Source organism: Cervus elaphus, chromosome 5 (genome assembly GCF_910594005.1).
Source record: "Cervus elaphus chromosome 5, mCerEla1.1, whole genome shotgun sequence".
NCBI classification, from domain to species: domain Eukaryota; kingdom Metazoa; phylum Chordata; class Mammalia; order Artiodactyla; family Cervidae; genus Cervus; species Cervus elaphus.
Genome location: NC_057819.1, coordinates 11393391 through 11412311, shown reverse-complemented (window position 1 = coordinate 11412311; position 18921 = coordinate 11393391). Strand labels below are relative to the sequence as shown.

General features: G+C 44.9%; 1 protein-coding gene across 1 annotated transcript; it reads right to left on the bottom strand.

The window, feature by feature from the left end:
- Positions 1–4925: 4925 nt before the first annotated feature.
- On the bottom strand, positions 4926–14444 carry LOC122693819 (2'-5'-oligoadenylate synthase 1-like). Its single transcript, XM_043901686.1, has 5 exons — positions 13879–14444; positions 12782–13091; positions 10917–11101; positions 8528–8760; positions 4926–7713 (listed from the first exon to the last, which is right to left on the bottom strand). Exons 1-5 carry the CDS (start codon positions 14056–14058, stop codon positions 7518–7520), a joined length of 1104 nt encoding a protein of 367 aa, XP_043757621.1. The 5' UTR covers positions 14059–14444; the 3' UTR covers positions 4926–7517.
- Positions 14445–18921: the final 4477 nt, after the last annotated feature.

Sequence of the window (18921 nt, the reverse complement as noted above, 5' to 3'; positions counted from 1 at the left end):
TGCTCCTAACTCTACATGTCTGTAAATTTCCTTTTCTGCCTCCTAACTCTGCAGGAGCCACAGCTCACCCCTACTTCCCTCTGTGTGCGTGTGCTCAAGAGTGCTGAGTCAACGCCAACTCTTTGAGGCCTGGCGGGCTAAATGTTTCTGGTGTTTACGCTTGCAACACTCTTCCCCTTAAAGTTTTCTTTTTATATATCAGAAAGACGGCCGCATTGCCGCCAAACTGCCAGACTCAATTACTGGATTACTGATGCCAGCCCTTGACTGTGTCTGAAACAGTGCAAGAGGAAGAAGTCAGGAGCCTATCACCTTTGTTCCTCATCATTGATTCCTGACTGGAAGCCCTCATCTTGTAAAAGTCCCTGGGCCCCTCATGCTGGGGGGCGCAGTTCTTAAGGCATGAGTTTACAGAGCTCCCCTCTCTGCCGGCTGAGAATTAAAGCCACCTTTCTGTTTCCTCCAAACTCCATCTCTGTATTTTTTATTTGGCTTTGTGGGGCTGAGAAAGCCAAGATTCTGGCCAGCAACTACCCCAAGGTAAGAAATAGAGTGCTCTTCTATGGATGGGACGATGTCAGAGTCAGGGCTCACTGAAATCATTCCTTTGACAGGCACCTCAGCTGTCTGGGGCTAGTGTTGGGACGGTCCCCGGAGAAGGGAATGGCTCCGCGCTCTGGTGTTCTGGCCTGGAGAATCCCAACCCCACGGCTGCAGTCTGTGCTGCGCTCAGTCGCTCGGTCATGTCAGATTCTGTGCGACCCCATGGACTACAGCCCACCAGGCGCCTCTGTCCATGGGGGTTCTCCAGGCAAGAATACTGAGGTGGGTTGGAAGCCCTCCTCCAGGGGATCTCCCAACTCAGGGATCGAACCCAGGTCTCCAGCCTTTCAGGTGGATTCTATAAGGACTGAGCCCCCAGGGAAGCCCAGGTTATAGTCTGTGGGATCACAGAGTCAGACCCAGCTGAGTGACTAAGCACGCACGTCCTGCTCGCACATTCAGAGCTTCCTCTCCTCAGGGCGCACCTTTCCTTCCTGAGTTTCCTCAGGGCTCAGCGGATCACAGTGAAGGGCTGTAATTGCTGATGACTGGAACAACCTTGTTTACTGATATCAGTTCAGTTGAGTTCAGTTGCTCAGTTGTGTCTGACTCTTTGCAACCTGATGAACTGCAACACACCAGGCTCCCCTGTCCATCTCCAACTCCCAGAGCTTACTCAAACTCAAGTCCATCGAGTTGGTGATGCCATCCAACCATCTCATCCTCTGTTGTCCCCTTCTCCTCCTGCCCTCAATCTTTCCCAGCATCAGGGTCTTTACCAATGAGTCAGTTCTTTGCATCAGGTGGCCAAAGTATTGGAGTTTCAGCTTCAGCATCAGTCCTTCCAACCAATATTCAGGACTGATTTCCTTTAGGATGGACTAGTTGGATCTCCTTGCAGTCCAAGGGACTCTCAAGAGTCTTCTCCCACACCACAGTTCAAAAGCGCCAATTCTTCGGTGCTCAGCCTTCTTAACAATCCAACTCTCACATCCATACATGACTACTGGAAAAGCCATTGATTTGACTGGACGGACCTTTGTTGGCAAAGGAATGTCTCTGCTTTTTAATATGCTGTCTAGGTTAGTCATAACTTTTCTTCCAAGGAGCAAACATCTTTTAATTTCATGTCTGCAGTGATCATCTGCAGTGATTCTGGAGCCCCCACAAAATAAAGTCTCTCACTGTTTCCATTGTCTCCCCATCTATTTGCCATGAAGTGATGGGACCAGATGCCGTGATCTTAGTTTTCTGAATGTGGGGTTTTAAGCCAACTTTGTCACTCTCCTCTTTCACTTTCATCAAGAGGCTCTTTGGTTCTTCTTCACTTTCTGCCATAAGGGTGGTGTCTTCTGCATATTTGAGGTGATTGATATTTCTCCCAGCCATCTTGATTCCAGCTTGTGCTTCATCCAGCCCAGCATTTCTCATGATGCACTCTGCATATATATAAGTTAAATAAGCAGGGTGACAATATACAGCCTTGATGTACTGCTTTCCCTTTGGAACCAGTCTGTTGTTCTATGTCCTGTTCTAACTGTTGCTTCTTGACCTGCATGCAGATTTCTCAAGAGGCAGGTCAGGTGGTCTGGTATTCCCTTCTCTTGAAGAATTTTCCAGAGTTTCTTGTGATCCACACACTCAAAGTCTTTGGCATAGTCAATATAAAGCAGAAGAAGATGTTTTTCTGGAACTCTATTGCTTTTTTGATGATCCAACAGATGTTGGCAATTTGACCTCTGGTTCCTCTGCCTTTTCTACATCCAGTTTGAACATCTGGAAGTTCATGGTTCATGTACTGTTGAAGCCTGGCTTGGAGAAGTTTGAGCATTACTTTGCTAGTGTGTGAGATAAGTGCAATTTTGTGGTAGTTTGAGCATTCTTTGGCATTGCTTTTCTTTGTGAGTGGAATGAAAACAGACCGTTTCCAGTCCTGTGGCCACTGCTGAGTTTTCCAAATTTGTTGGCATATTGAGCTGGCATATCCTCTTTTAGGATTTGAAATAGTTCAGCTGGAATTCCATCACCTCCACTAGCTTTGTTCATAGTGATGCTTCCTAAGGCCCACCTGACTTCACATTCCAGGACGTCTGGCTCTAGGTGAGTGATCACACCATTGTGGTTATCTGGGTCATGAAGATCTTTTTTGCCTTGTTCTTCTGTGTATTCTTGTCACTTCCTCTTAATATCTTCTGCTTCTGTTAGGTCCATACCATTTCTATCCTTTCTTGTGCCCATCGTGCCTGAAATGTTCCCTTGGGATCTCTAATTTTCTTGAAGGGATCGCTAGTCTTTCCCATTCTGTTGTTTTCCTCTCTTTCTTTGCATGGATCAGTGAGGATCGCTTTCTTATCTCACCTTGCTTGCTATTCTTTGGAACTCTGCATTCAGATGGCTATATCTCTCCTTCTCTCCTTTGATTTTAGCTTCTCTTCTATCCACAGTTATGTGTAAGGCCTCCTCAGACCACCATTTTGCCTTTTTGCATTTCTTTTCCTTGGGGATGGTCTTGATCTCTGCCTCCTGTACAATGTCACAAACCTCCGTCCATAGTTCTTCAGGCACTCTGTCTATCAGATCTAATCCCTTGAATCTATTTGCCACTTCCACGGTATAATCGTAAGGGACTCGATTTAGGTCATACCTGAATGGTCTAGTGGTTTTCCCTACTTTCTTCCATTTCAGTCTGAATTTGGCCATAAGGAGCTCTTGATCTGAGCCACTGTCAGCTCCTGGTCTGGTTTTTGCTGAGTGTGTAGAGCTAATGGTCTACTGTTCCCCTTTTCACAATGGTCACCAGGGCAGCTCTTTCACTGGTAGCCACTCTGACTCCTTTTCCTGGAGGGTTGGGTAGATGGGGTGGTAGGGGAGTTGGTGAAGAAAGCAATTTGCATGTGACTGGGATTTAAGGAGCCCAGGAGCTAATGTTCTCTATTGGACTGTATGAGAAATTACACCGAATTGTAAATGATCAGACTCATTTCTAACATATATATTCTTTTTGAAGGAACTTTTTATTTCTAGAAAATCTGTTGTCTCGTCTACACTGGACTGATTCTAGACATGACCTCAACGGAAGCACTGTTTTCTATTGACAGAAGCACTGTGGGGGCAGGGCATGGGAGGGAATGTCGACAAGGCTGGATTGTCGCTGTTCGATCGCTATTTCGTGTCTGACTCTGTGCGACCCCATGGACTGCAGTATGCCAGGCTCCATTGTCCTTCAATATCTCCTGCAATTTACTCAAATTCACATCCTGCATTTAGTCGTTGATGCCATCCAGCCATCTCATCCTCTGTCATCCCCTTCTCCTGCCCTCAATCTTGCCCAGCATCAGGGCCTTTTCCAGTGAGTCAGTTCTCCCCATCAGGTGGCCAAAGTATTGCAACTTCAGCTTCAGTATCAGTCCTTCCAATGAATATTCAGAGTTGATTTCTTTTCGGATTGACTGGCTTGATCTCCAGGCAAGCAGGCCAACGGACTCCTAACAGTCTTCTCTGGCATCACAATTTGAACCAGGCTGGAGAGATCATTAATAAACACTCTTTGCTGTGAGTAAGGTAGTGATGGTAATTATTTATAATCATTATGGCAGGCATTAATTGAGCACTTCCTGTGTATCAGATCCCACAAAAGTACACCTCTAAAAAAAAAGAAAAAGAAGGGTACCTCTCAGGTCCCCAACTGCAGAGGATCAATCTATGCTGCCCCGTTGTTAGAAAAATAGTGTTCACACACTTTGCCATTAAATCAAACAAGTAAGGCTGGTGGGGGTTCCATAAAGAATGTCTGGTCCCCAAATTGTGCCAATTTACCGTTCCTCGTTGCCTGCTTGGCTTAGGCATGACTGTCCCAGGAGAGATATGATGATCTCTGCACCACTTTTTAGAGACACCTCATTTTGGTAAGGCTCTCGAACTGTGGGAGACATGCTCAGAAACATGAACAGAGAGAGACAGAAGCCCTGAGACAGGACAGCTCCCATGGGGCTGGGAGCCCCGAAGGCAGGTAGTAAGCAGACTGCACCCCTGGTGGGGCTGGGGCAGCTGACAGGATGCTGAGCCTCCAGGCAGGCTCAGAGAAGCCCACGCTCATCTCTCCAGCTCCAACCTCCATTCTTCCCGGTTTCCTTTCCTCAGCAGGAAGTGGCCCAGAATGGGGACTCAGCTCTGGGCAATCAGGCATTTATGTCGCGGCTGTTTCAGATTTCATCCAAGCATGTCCATCATCCCTTACACGCTTTCTTCTCTGTTGACGAGTCTGATGGCTTTGTGGTTGAACCAGCAGTTCTCAAGTGCGGCACCCTCGAGTCTTCTGTTACCTCTGTCTGCCAGCTTTGACCAAATCATCACAGCTTAGCTTGAGAAACACTTGTCAAGAAAAGTTTTGGAAGAAATTCGCTTTATTGTTTCTTGCAGTCATACAGGATATAGATTTACAGCAAAATACAATAAAACCACAAAATTCAGAGAAGTATAAAGCTCACTCATTATACTATAATCCAACACATCCACAGAAAACCCTGAGGTCTTCATGAGGTCAACATTACAAATGAAATTAAAGAAAGCTTGCTAAGTACACTAATATAAATATGGATATCTAGGAATAATATGAGAAAACACATGTAATAGCAATGCAGGGGAAAACTATAAAATGTGGTTACAGAGTCATTAAAGAAGAAAATTAATGGAAAGAAGTTCCAAGTTTGTGGACTGGAATTCTCAGTATTACATGGATGTCATTTTCCCTGAACTAATTTATGGAATTCCAATCAAATGCCTCCCTGTATTTTGGGTGAAAACTCACAAACTGAGTATAATATTAACATAGAAATAGAAAGAGCCAAGAGAGGACATTCGTTTGGATAGAACACAGTTTTCTACAAGACACTGAGAATTAATATCAGGCTACAGCAATTAGTACAGGTAGTATTAAACCAAGGACACAAAAATTGATCAACAGGATAACACAGGCTCACACACATGACTCTGGACATATGTCTGAGGTGGTTCTGCAGAACAGTGGGGAAGGACGGTCCCTTCAGCAAATGCTGCTGGAATATTTGGCATCCACATAGCAGAACTAGTATGCACCACCAACTCACCCCCATTTGTCTGTGTTTTGATATGATATTCATAAAATCATTGCCAAATCTATGTCATGAAGTTTTCTCCCTGTGTTTTCTTCTAGGACTTTTACAGTTTCAGCTCTTATGTTTAGGCCTTTATCTCTTCTGAGTTGATATTTGTGCATGCTGGAAGAAAAGGTGTGATTTTATCCTTTTGCATGTGGATATCCAATGTTCCCAGCTTGATTTATTGAAGACACTGTCCTTTCCTCATTGTATATTCTTGACAACTTTGCCAAAGTGTAATTGAATGTGTAAACAAAACACTGACAATAGAACAAAAATAGACAAAAGGGAACTAATCCAACTAAAAAGCTTCTGCCCAGCAAATGAAAAAAAACACAAGGAAGTGAAAAGGTAACTGATGAAAAAGAATAGATATACGTAGAGCTGAATCACTTTGCTGTACATTCAAACTAACACACAATATAAATGAACTATAGCCCAATAGAAAATAAAAATGAAAAACAGGTATAAAATGAAGGGAGAAAAGGGAATGGAAATGGAGAAAATGGTTACAAACCACTATCTGAAAAGGGGTTAGTGACAAAATAATGAGGGCCTTGGGCTTCCCAGGTGGCTCAGCTGGTAAAGAACCTGCTTGCAGTGCGGGAGACCTGGGTTCGGTCCCTGGGTTGGCAAGATCCCCTGGAAAAGGCAAAGGCTACACACTCCAGTATTCTGGCCTGGAGAACTCCATGGACTATACAGTGCCTGGGGTCACAAAGAGTCAGACATGACTGAGCGACTTTCACTTGGACAACTCACTAGCTAAAGGACAAATAACCTAACTATATAATGGGCTAAGGATTGGATTTTTATTTTTCTAAAGAAGGTTTACAAATGGCCAACAGGTATATGAAAAGATGCTCATCGCTATGATTATTATTTTGGCCACACTGTGTAGCTTGCCTGATCTTGGTTGCCCAACCAGGGATTGAACCCTGGCCCCAACAGTGAGAGTGCCTGGTCCTAACCACTGGACCACCAGGGAATTCCCATACTCAATATTATGAATCATCTGGGAAATGGAAATCAAAATCATAAGGCATCGCTTTTACCTGTTAGCATAGCTATCACATGCGTTAAAGGACACTGGTGATGGTGAGCAAGTGGAGGGCCTGGAACTCTTGACCACTCTTGCTGAGAGTGCAATTCGGTGTTGCCACTATGGAAACAGTGTGAGAGTTCCTCAAGAATTAACAATATGATATGATATCTACCATATGATCCGAGTGGCTCTTCAATTAAGCAACTATTTAGCAATTCAGTTAATCATAGGCCGTGACATTGACTGAGAAGAGGTGATGGCTGAGGATGACCAGGATGGGACCTCGGGTCATCATCACAGTTAGGATTTGCTGAAGAGCCCACACCTACCTTGAGGGTGGCGGCAGAGGTGCTTGTGTGGGTCTGGGTCACTCTAAGGAGCAGATGCCAATGTGAGATTAAATGCGGCAGATTGTTATTTGGGGAAACACCCAGGTGAGAGACAATGATCAGGGCTCTTAAAAAAGCTGGGAAAGCTGACAGCCCCGATCTAATCTGACTCTGGGTGAAGAAGGCAAGAAGGAAGGACAGTTGGCTCTGCAGTCAAGACAAGGTCCAGCAAGGTGGTGGAGAGTCCTTTCGCCAATGTCCCATGTCGGAGCTTCCCCTGACTCTCAGGGCTGGGGCGGCCTGAGTGTCCCTGGCACCCGTGGTCATTGTCTGGGAGCTCCAGGTAGGCAGCGTGGCTTTGGTGTCAACGTGGAGATGGGTCGCAGAGAGCGCCCATGTTGAAAGAATACAAAGACCGAGATGAAATTGCATTTGACTTAAGTAGCATTTCTAGACGTAGTTATTTCAACGTGCCATCCGGTCAGAAGCGTAATGAGGAGGCGTCACCGGCACATCCCAGGTGCTCACTGGAGTCCCATCCGAGTTCTTGCAGCACAAGTAACTGAGCCAGACTTCAACCTCCTTTGCCAGCAGCTGCCACCTCTGTGGGTCTTTACCAGCCACATTTCCAGTCGGGTCAGCCGGGTCCAGAATCACAGGCCTGGGAACGACAGTCAGAGATGACTGGTGAGTACATGGGCTGTGTCTGGGGTGTTCAGAGCTCCCGCCAGGGCAAAATACCAGGCTGGGCAGACGGTGTCTGGGGCAGCAGAAGGCCCCATGTGACACCTCTCCCTGGGTGGTGACCTGGGTGCCGCCCTACACGGGGCATTGAAAACCAGGTGAAGGGGGCTTGCATTTGGCCCTTGAGAGACCTGGTTTGAATCTCACCTCTGCTCTTTAGTAGTGGTGTGTCTTTGGGAAGGTCAGCTGAATCTCTAATCCTCAGTATCCTCATCTGTGAAATGGGCAGATTTGAACATCCCTACCTCAAAGGATGTTGTATGAGGAGCTAGAGAAGCACTTGACATGCTCCCAACAGTAACTGAAATATAATAAGGCGTCCATACACGACAGGTTTAATAACCAAAATTCCACTCCTCTATCAGAGTGTTTTTGTCTTACAGCAAGCTCTTACTTTCTGGAAGCAATTATTATTATTGCGGTAGCTATTGTTATGTCAGTAAAATTTCAGTTATTTCACTCATTTTATGTGAAGGTTTGAATAAGCTCTTCTTTCTCCAAACCTCAGTTCATCTCTGGGATGGTTAGCACAGTGCCAGCCTCACAGTGTTGTAGGTTATTATTTAAATTTATTATTTAAATTGCATGGTAAGAGTAAAGCGCTCACCATGATGGACAACAGCTGATGATCAAAAATGGGGAACCCTTCCTCTTCCTACATTTCCAGGGTGCAACGGCTGTAATCATGGCTTCATTTATACGGGGGTCTAAGCCATGTGTGGATCGAGTACCTGCGTTTTTCAAGTTGTCCTCTCAGGTATTGCCTAATAGTAGGGTTTTCAAAGTCATAATACTTTTTCCAGTAGATGCAGAGGTCCTGATGCTTCAGGACTAACTCCAAAACAGTCCGAAATCCTTCAGCTGTGCTGAAATTTGTTTTTGAGCCTTCCTGCTCCCAGGCATAGACAGTCAGCAGCTCCAGGGCATACTGTGAGGGTAGTTTTTTCCCATGTCTCTTCTTACACTAAGAGGAAAAAAATTAGAAACATGAATTTTTCAGCTTTCGTGCGAAGAATTAGTGAGCTAATGCAAAGTTTCTCAAACTATTCCAGAAAAGTGAGAATAAAGAAATGATTTCAAACTCATTTTGTACCAAAACCAGACAAATACAGCACAGAAAAGAAAACGATAGGTCTGATTATCATAGATGGGAAAATCCTCCACAAAATACTAGCAAAGTAAATTCACCAATATATCATAAGGTCACAGAGCATTATCAAGTTAGATATATTCCAGGGATGCAAGGATGCTTCAGTGTCAGAGATCAATCAGTTGATACATTTATATTAAGAAAATAAAGGATAAAAAGCAGATGACCATTTCCCCAGATACAGAAAAAACATTGGAGAAAATTCAATAACCATCTGTGATACAGACTCTTTCCAACGTGGGTATGGAGAGAACATAACTCAATATAAGCCATATATGACCAATGCACAGCTAAAATCACACTTGGTGGTGAAGGCTGAAAGCTTTTACTTTAAGATTGGAAACAAGACATATATGCCCTCTCTCCCCACATTCATCCAATATAGTATTAGAAGTCTGTTCATAGCAATCAGGCAGGAAAAAGAAACAAAATACATCCAGAGTAAAAAGGAGGACAGTATACTATTGCTATTTGCAGATGACATGATATTATACATAGAAAACCCAAAAGACACCACCAAAAAACTTAAGATAACCAAAAACTGAATGCAGGAATATTGTAGGATACAAAAATAATACATGGAAATCTGTTGTACCTCTATACACAAATAACAGACTATTGGAATGAGAAATTTAAAAACAATCCCATTTATAATTGCATCAAAAAGAATTTAAAAACTAGGAATACATTTAACCATAGAGGTGAAAGACCTGTACCCTGTAGTGTATAAGACTTTGATGAGAGAAACTGAAGATGACAAAAATAAATGGAAAGATATAGTGACGAAGGATTTGAGGAATTAGTTGTTAAAATGTGCAAATTACCCAAACAAACCATATGCACATCATCATGGTACATGATTTAGTGTTGCTGGGCCATGTTACTCTTCACAAATGAGAAAACGGGAGGCACAAGAGGTTACTTCATTTGCCCAAATTCAGACAGTCAGGAAGTGAACAAAAGAGTGTGTGTTGGGAGGTGGGGAGTAGGGGGTTAGCACTCATTAATTCATTGAATAATTACCCACCGAGCACCTATTATATGCCAGGCACTATTCTAAGTTCTGGGGCAACAGCAGTGAATAAAATATACAATATTTTGTATATTTTGTATACAAATATTGTATACAAAAATATACAAAATGTATATTTTGTATACAAATATACAAATATATTGTATATTTTTACAATATATATAAATGAAATATACAAATCCCTTCTTTTGTGGACATTTTTAGTGGGGAGATAGACAATAAACAAATAAGCTCATGCAAAGGCCCTGAGGCTGGAGTAGAGTTTCCTCCTTGGAGAACTAATGAAGAGGAGAGAACAGCCTGGGAGTGGTGGTGAGGGGGCAGAGACAGGGGTTCAGAGAGGTTGAGGGCAGATCCTGTGAGCCTCCCAAGATTACGGATGGTGCGGGGGAGGGTATGGGGGTCAGTGGAAGTGACCGAGACGGTAGCAGTTGATGATAATGGGTGTATTTTAGATACAGGACAAAGCACTGTAGACTGGTTGGATGGGTGTGTGTGTGGGTGTGTGTGTGAAAAGGATAAGAAAGACCCATGGTTCTGCCCAGCATAGCTGGAAGGATGGAGCTCTCCTTTAGTGATACGGGAAGACTAGGAAGAATGAGATGTCCACTGGCACCCGTCCCAGGCCTTACCTTTTTTGCTCCCTAACCTTTCCCCCCTCCCTGCAACCTCTACTCCTCCACCTTCTTCCTTTCATCCTTTCCTTCTTGTTTCCTGCCCTCTCCCCTCCTCCACGCCCTTCCCTCCTCTCTGTCCATCTCCCTCCTGCCTCCCGCATCCTTTCTGATTCCTCCCCTCCTCCTTCCTCTCCTCCCCACGCCTCTCCCTGCTCCTTGCCTCCCTCCACGCCACCCCTCCCTCCTCTCCCCCCTCACTCTCTCCCCTCCCCTCCTCCTCCTCCTCCTCCTTGGCTCTGCCCAGATGGGGCCGGCCATACCATCAGGTACCAGTGCTTCACCAGGCGGATGAGGCTCTTCAGCTTGGCTGGACGCTCCTTCAGGAAGGCTCTCTGCAGCTCCGTGAAGCAGGGGGAGAACTCGCCTTCCTTCCCCAGTTTCTCGCACTCTTGGATGAGCTGGACGTAGATTTGAGGGTCAGGTTTGTAATCTTCAGTCACCTGACCTATGGAGGAGACATCCAGAACTTTAAGGCATCAGCTCTTCTCTGAGGTTCATTCCCTCTGAGACAACAAGCTCACTGGCCTTGGGAGGCAGTGAGGAGGTCAGCAGGCCCAGAGCCAGGAGGCCTGAGGTCCATCCCCGGGCCTCCCTTCTCCCGTCTCCACCGCCGTCACCCATCATCTCTCACCTGGACTCAGCAGAGGTGGTGGCACCCTCCTCCCTGGATCCTCCACAGCCCATACAGAGGCCTTGAAACCTGATCCTTCCACTTCTTGCTTCCCAGGACCTCTGGGTAAAATCCCAAGTCCTCACAGTGGCCCACGTGGATAGAGAGATCTGTCTCCTCCTTCGTCTTACCTCCTGCCTCAATCCCTTTGCCACTGACTCCCCTGGTTGCTTCAAACATGCCACGTTCATTCCTGTCTTTGCACCTGCTGTTTCCTCCTCTGGAACCCCAGATCTTTGAGTGCTTGGCCTCTTCTCATCCCTCAGGCATCAGGTCAGAGGTCACCTCCCTTGTCGCCCTGTCTGTGAAAGTCCTCTGATCCCCACCTCTCTCTTTTGGATCCCCATATTCAGTGTTTGTCAGAGAGAGTTATCTCATTGCTGGTGTTCATATTGTCAGGCTCCAGGAGAGAGGTTCCCTGTCTGTCTCATTTAGGCCACGCCTTGCGCCTCCAAGGTACACAGTGGGAACCGCGCCTCAGAGACGGATTGCTCCCTGTCCCAGTGATCCTGCAGATTGTCTATAGATGCCAACGCTCAGCATAAGTTTGCTGAGGTTCCTTATGCTTTGAAAAATAGCTGAAATTAACATTCTGAGTTTACATTAGATCTATGCTGCTTCATTTTGGGAGATGGGATTTATCTATTCTTGGGCTTCCCTGGTGGCTCAGATGGTAAAGAATCTGCCTGCAATGCAGAAGACCCAGGTTCAATCCCTGGGTGAGGAAGATCCCCTGGAGAAGGGAACGGCAGTCCTGTCCAGTATCCTTGCCTGGAGAATTCCAAGGACAGAGGAGCCTGGCGGGCTACAGTCCCTGGGATCACAAAGAGTTGGACACAGCTGAGCGACTAAAACTTTCACTTATCTATTCTTATTTTATTGAAGTTCATTTATTTACAATATTGTGTTGGTTTCAGGTGTCCAGCAATGTGATTCAGTTATAATTAGATAAGATATACTATAAGATACTGAATATAGCTCCCTATTGAAAGTGAAGTCACTCAGTCATGTTCGACTCTCTGCGACCCCATGGACTCTAGCCTACCAGGCAACTCCATCTACAGGATTTTCCAGGCAAGAGTACTGGAGCGGGTTGCCATGGCCTTCTCCAATAGTTCCCTATGCTATTCAGTAAATCCTTGTTGGTGATCTGTTTTATGTGTAGCTTCTTCATTTTTAGTAAGGTAAGATTCACACACTTTGGCATAAGTAGAACTAGTAAGCCTGGCTATAAGAAACATCTTACCCCGAAACTGTACCAATTTGCTGCTTAATATTGTCGTGGTGGCTGAGTATGACCCTAATTGAATCTTGCTCTGAGAGAGATACTAAGATCTCCTCCCTGTGTTGACAGGATGCTTTAAAAGGCTCTTGAACTGAGGGAGATTTCTGCTCAAAACTGTGAAAAAAATAAAGAAAGAAAGAATCTCTGACATAGGACAAAGACTGAAATACCTTGTGGCTGGGAGTGCTTAGCCAGGGCATCAAAGGCGGGCAGGATATCAAACTTTACCCCTTGGCAGAACTGGGGGGACCTGAGCACGAAGCTGAGAGCACGCAACCTCCTCCTTCGCCGCTTCTGGACCTTAAACCCCACTTTAAATGTTTCCTCTTCTTGACAGGCTTCTAACTGTCTCCTAATTTCCTGGATGAATCTTGCTCGGCGCTTAAAGTTCTCCTGAAAACTTGTGAAATTGGTGAGGAAGACGACGAGGTCAGCATCTGAGAGGTCCTTGAGGGTCGTGCCTTTGCCTGAGGAGCCGCCCTAAATGAGAACTGACATTTATCATTGAGAAGAGCCTCCCTAAATAAAATGTTGAGAACAATCACTAACATTTTGAGTGCTAGCCACTGCTCTGAAGGCATCAGCAGCTGTAACTCCTGGAATGCTCACAAGAACTCTGGGATCTAGCTACTGTTATTATCTGTTGTCATCTTCTGGATGGCGAAACAGATGCTGAGAGATCATGTATCAGTCCAGTCACACAGCTAGTAGGTGACAGAGATGCAGTTCACACCCTGGTTGTCTTTCTCTAAAGTCTGTGCTCTTTATATCTTGTAATTTACGACCTTATATGATTAATACTGTAAACTGGCCCATGGCTGACTTTACTTGATCTGCAAGCCTGATGAGGTGCTGAAAATTCTGGATAAGGAAACTGAGGCACAGAGAGGTTAAGTGACTTGCCCAAGATTTCACAGCTAGCAGGTGCTATCTGCTTTCAAAACGTATACTCTTAACCAACTCGAGACTCTGCAAAAATGGTGAGATTCCAACCTGGTCAAAGATTAGTGGACTGTAGATACTGCCAGGATTCAGATTGCCTAGATTCGTGACCTAGGTGGTTTATACACTTCCCCAGGGAATTTGTTAAAAACTTACAGATGGATGCCCTCTCCCCAGAAGCTATTTTCACAGATGTGGTTATAGTTCCGGCATGGATAAATCAGAACCAGCCCCAGAGACCTCAACCTCTTGTTCTCTGACTGTCCCTGTGCACACACTTGCAAACCAGTCTCCCTTCTCCCCAGCCAGGCAGTTCTGGACTCACCTTCACAACTTTGGACACTCGAACTCGGTGAGGGGCATATCGGAAACACCTCTCCTTCAGGAAAGTGCAGATGATGTCAATGGCTTCATTGACCTGCCTTCGGAACTCCTCGTTTGGCAGGAGGTGATCTTCAATGAACTCGTCCAGTTTGTTGGCTTGGGTTTTTCTGAGTTTCTTCATGATGCTCAGGCAGGAAGGGGCAGGAGAACCAGTGGAGGGAGGCAGAACTGATAGCCTAAACCTGTTAGCTTCTGTCTTTTCTGCTGCCTGGGACTAGGCTGCTGTGAGTTTCATTTCCTTGAAAAGGTGGAGCCTTGCCGGAGTCTGGGCTATCATTGCTTTCATTTCTTCAGAAGGGAGGAGCCATACCCTTGTTCTTTGCATTGAAGAAATTAAGCACCTCTTTGATCCTGACATTTGTCTCCCACCTTTCTCTTGCTTTCTGAGACTTTCTGTTTTTAACCAGCCCGCTAGACAGCGGTCCCCAACCTTTTTGGTACCAGGGGTGGATTCTTAGAAGAAATATGAATTCTTGCAGGGCATTCAGGCAGTAATGCGAACGATGGGGAGCCCCAATGAAGCTTTGCATGCTCACCAGCCAGTTGCTTCCTGCTGTGTGGCTTTGTGTGGCTTTGTTAGGGGAAGCACGCTGATTGAAACTGCCCACCCTGGCCAGGCACCATAGTAACCATTTGAATGAGTTGTTTTATGACAGGAGATCCTGATAAGGAATACGGAACTAATAAGCCACCACCCATTGAAACATGCAAATTATCATATGTGAAACGAATTGCCAATCCAGGTTCGATGCATGATACAGGATGCTCGGGGCTGGTGCACTGGGATGACCCAGAGGGATGGGATGGGGAGGGAGTTGGAACGGGGGTACAGGATGGGGAACACACGTACACCCATGGCAGATTCAAGTCAATGTATGGCAAAACCAATACAATGTTGTAAAGTAAAATAAATAAATAATTTTTTTAAAAAAAGAAAGAAAAGAAAGATTCTATCGCAAAAAATAAATAAATAAATAAATAAAAACAAAAAAATAAGCCACCACCAACCAGAAGAGTTCTGGAAAGGTCGAAAGTAGACACTGCATGTCCGTCCACTTCCCAGAATCCCTAGCATCCATCTTGGCTGAGCGATGCGTGCGCCACCAGGAAAGAATCTGAATTAGAATGATTGGCCAAAGTCCATCCGGAAACTAATCCCATCACCATAAAAGCCTAGACTGCGAGCCACGTGGCAGAGCAGTTCTCCTGGGTTCCCTTAGCCTACTGCTCTCCGCCCGGGTGCCCTTTCCCAATAAAATCTCTTGCTTTGTCAGCACATGTGTCTCCTCAGACAACTCATTTCCGAGTGTTAGACAAGAGCCCAGTTTCAGGCCCTGGAAGAGGTCCCCCTTCCTGCAACAGCCTGGTTGGGACCTCTGCCCTAGAGCATTAGGCCTTTCTTCAGACTGTTCTGAAAATGTTGCTTTTTAAACCCAGGTTAGTACCTTACCCAAGAGAAATTGTAAGTAAAAACAATTTTGGGAGCTTTCCTTTGTCTTTTTGGTTGCCTACCAAACTGTTTTTGTTTGCCTACGATCTTTGGTTGCCTACGATCTTTGCTGGAGAAGGAAATGGCAACCCACTCCAGTACTCTTGCCTGGAAAATCCCATGGATGGAAGAGCCTGGTAAGCTACAGTCCGTGGGGTCGCAAAGAGTCGGACAAGACTGAGCGACTTCACCTTCATGATCTTTGCAGCACTACCTGCATATTTCAAAAAGAAAAATGCCAGGAAAATAAGAGAGTGTAAAGGCCATCTAGGATCCCAAACCTCAAGAAATACATCTATTGTTATAGCCACGCTTTCCGGGAAACAGACTCACTCAGAAGGACAATGCAGATAGTGGAGTGCAGTTTATTACGCCGGCGGGCCCAAGGCAGAGTCTCCTCTTAGCCAAGGACCCCGTCCAGCATTTGTGAAAATCTTTTATACCCCATGCGTACGTGTCCAAACCCACCACCTACCCCATGTGTACGTGTTATGTGTTCAAACAGTCAATAATCAATAAGCCTGCAGTTACATTCCAACCAGTTAATAATTGATAAGCCTGTGATTACATCCTGATAGATACGGAAAAAGTTTATGACCTGTCCAGAGACAGGGGTGATTACGGTATGCTTCCTCTTAGGCAATGAGTAACCTGGGTGTGATCTTCAAGATTCCCCTGTCTGGAGGGGGTCTTATCCTTCCATTGTCGTTCCCACAGGCACTAAGCAGAGAGTTCAGAGTCCACTGGAGAGGCAGCCGAGCACGACCAGCACGGACAGGCCTGAGATGGAGTCCAGGCCCTATGAATTCCTTCTTCACTATAAGCATTCTGGTGTAGATCTTTTCAGATATTTTTTTTTCCCCTAGGTTAATGGGCAATCGTGTGTCTCTTTTTTCTAAATGATGTTGTCCTGTTCGTCCCCCCTTTTTGATTAATAGACTATTTCCTAAAGAAGCTTCAGGTTTATAGAAAAATTGAGTATAAGTACAGAGTTCACTTATGTCCCCATCATTTCCCCTATTTTCGACTTTGGTGTGGTAAGATGAATTGGTACTGATATGTGAAAGGTTGTTGTTGAACCTCGAAAGACACTGGGATTCTTGGCCTCCGGAGGAGAAGAATTCAATCCAGGGCCAGAGACGAGGCTTGATTGCTCAGAGCTTTTGTGCACTAAAGTTTTATTAAAGTATAAAAGAGATAGGGAAAGCTTCTGACATAGACATCAGAAGTGGGCAGGAAGAGTGCCCCCTTGCTAGTCTTTAGTCAGATATTATATAGCTACTATCTGTCTGCTAATTGAAGAAAGGAAAGGTCTCAAAACTCAGATGATGGCACCAGGCCCCTCACCCACAACATGCACTTTGAGATAACCTTGGCACCAGGTGAGTCATCCGGGCCATAAAATGATTGACTTAAATCTTGAAGAAAGGCAGATTTCCATACAAATATATACTTTCATTAACATAGATTAGGAGAACAATGTCTGAGTATAACATACTGGTTTGTCAAGTTGGTTTGAGCCTTGGGGTAAATGCACAGCACATTAACATAGCTTAGATAAACATTTCCATAAGAAAAATGCATTGGTTAGTTCAAGGTTTGAGAAAAGTTAAGTTCAGGTGGAAAGTGAAAGTGAAAGTGAAGTCTCTCAGTCCTGCCGACTCTCTGCCACCCCATGGACTATATATATAGCCCACCAGGCTCCTCCGCTCCAGTATTCCTGCCTGGAGAATCCCATGGACGGAGGAGTTCAGGTGGAACCAGGTGTCATTATGGCAATACAGAATTTTAAGAGAAACCTCTTTTTAAATTTGTATGTTATAGCCACGCATTCTGGGAAACAAACTCACTCAGAAGGACAATGCAGATAGTGGAGTGCAGTTTATTACACCAGCAGAGTCTCCTCTTAATACAGAGTCTCCTCTTAGCCAAGGACCCCGACCAACTTTTGTGAAAACCTTGTATACCTTAAGTGTACTGCTTAAGCCCACTTCCCCAAATTCCTTAAACCTAGCCTGGAAAGTGTTAAAGGGAGATACAATCAGGTTATAGCCATGATTCATAGTCAGAAGGGTCAGCTGGTTATACACTGTAGCCTACACCAACGGGGGCCATAAAGATTACAAAGATGATTGACTGCATAGGGGTTATTACATTCTTTTTGGCGACGGGAAATCTTGGTATGGAATCTGGTGGGTATCAGTCCAGGAGGCCAGTTCAGCTGTAGGTATGTTATCCCCATGGCTACCAGGCACATGGTCCAAAGTTCACTGAAAGTGCAAGATGGAATTTCCTTCTTTTTCAAGATGGAGTCAGCTCAGCCTGTTCCTTTTGTCAGGCGAGTGTATGCTCCTCAGTTCTTTGTCTCATCACAACAAAGATTTGGAGTGACGGACATTCAAGCCCCTCAGGGTGTCACAGCTCTCGGGTCTTGGACAGACCATGTTATAGCTCTCAGGTCTCGAACGGACTGTGTTATAGCTCTTAGACAAATCAATGTTACAGCTCTATTTTATTTAGAAGATAGCAGGAAAATCCATCTTCGAGGTGTGAGGGCACGTCGATCCAAAGACGAGAAGAGAAGAGAGTCCCAGTGCACAGGGGAGAGAGTGAGAGCAAGCTTTGGCTCCTCTTTTTATGTGTTTCTCTCTCCCTGGGCCTGTCCTATGTAAATTGGGCAAGTCAGGAGTGCTGTTTGTTTTACCTGAGGTCCTCACTCCGGTCCTCGGACCTTCCTTTGTTATATTTTCATGGGCTTTTCCCTTCCAGGTCTTTTAGCCACCACCATTCTGGACTCATTTTTCCTATTCTAACTACCTAACATTTTCCTCCCTCAGTATAGAGAAGGGGAAAAAATATAACAGTAGTTTGTTTCCTCCTGACGCTTAAGAGAGAGATGAAAAATGTCTGACACTTGCAGCCTATTTCCTCCATTTGGAGACCCCTGGCCTTCCTGTCTGTTACCCTCTCACATGTTATTATTAAACAAAGCTCAAAGTTTACTCTACGGTTCACTCTGTTGTACATTTTATGACTTTGCCCAAATCATAATGTCTTATCTCCACTAATTATGAAATCACCCCAGAATGTTTTCACCTCTTGCTCCACGAACTCATCTCTCTCTGAGTTTAGATGTTTCTCTTCTTCTAATATATGTATTCAGTGCTAAAAGTTTTCCTCTAAGGGCTGCTTTCACTGCATCTCAAGATTTTAATTGGTTGTTTTTTTTCTTTTCCTTGAGTGCAAAATATTTTTTCCATGTCTTTTAGACTTTTGGACCCATGTGTTAATTAATCTTCAAAGATGCTGGAATTCTCCAAGTATCTTTCTTTTCTTCATTTCTTGTTTAATTCTGTTAAAGCATACCTTGTATGCTGTCTATTCTTTTATATCTGTTAAGGTGTATTCTATGGGCCCAACAATGGTCTTTCTTGGTGAACGTCCCACGTGAGCTTGAGAAACATGTGTATTTGACTGTTGTTGGGTAAAGCGGTC

What these genes read in the sequence shown, in the direction of transcription:
- LOC122693819 (XM_043901686.1), bottom strand. Translation starts at nt 14,058, where the DNA reads ATGAAGAAACTCAGAAAAACCCAAGCCAACAAACTGGACGAGTTCATT. An exon ending in GAGTGTCCAAAGTTGTGAAG is followed by an intron (nt 13,092 to 13,878) that starts GTGAGTCCAGAA and finishes GTTCTCATTTAG; the next exon opens with GGCGGCTCCTCAGGCAAAGG. An exon ending in TAAGCACTCCCAGCCACAAG is followed by an intron (nt 11,102 to 12,781) that starts GTATTTCAGTCT and finishes TCTCCTCCATAG; the next exon opens with GTCAGGTGACTGAAGATTAC.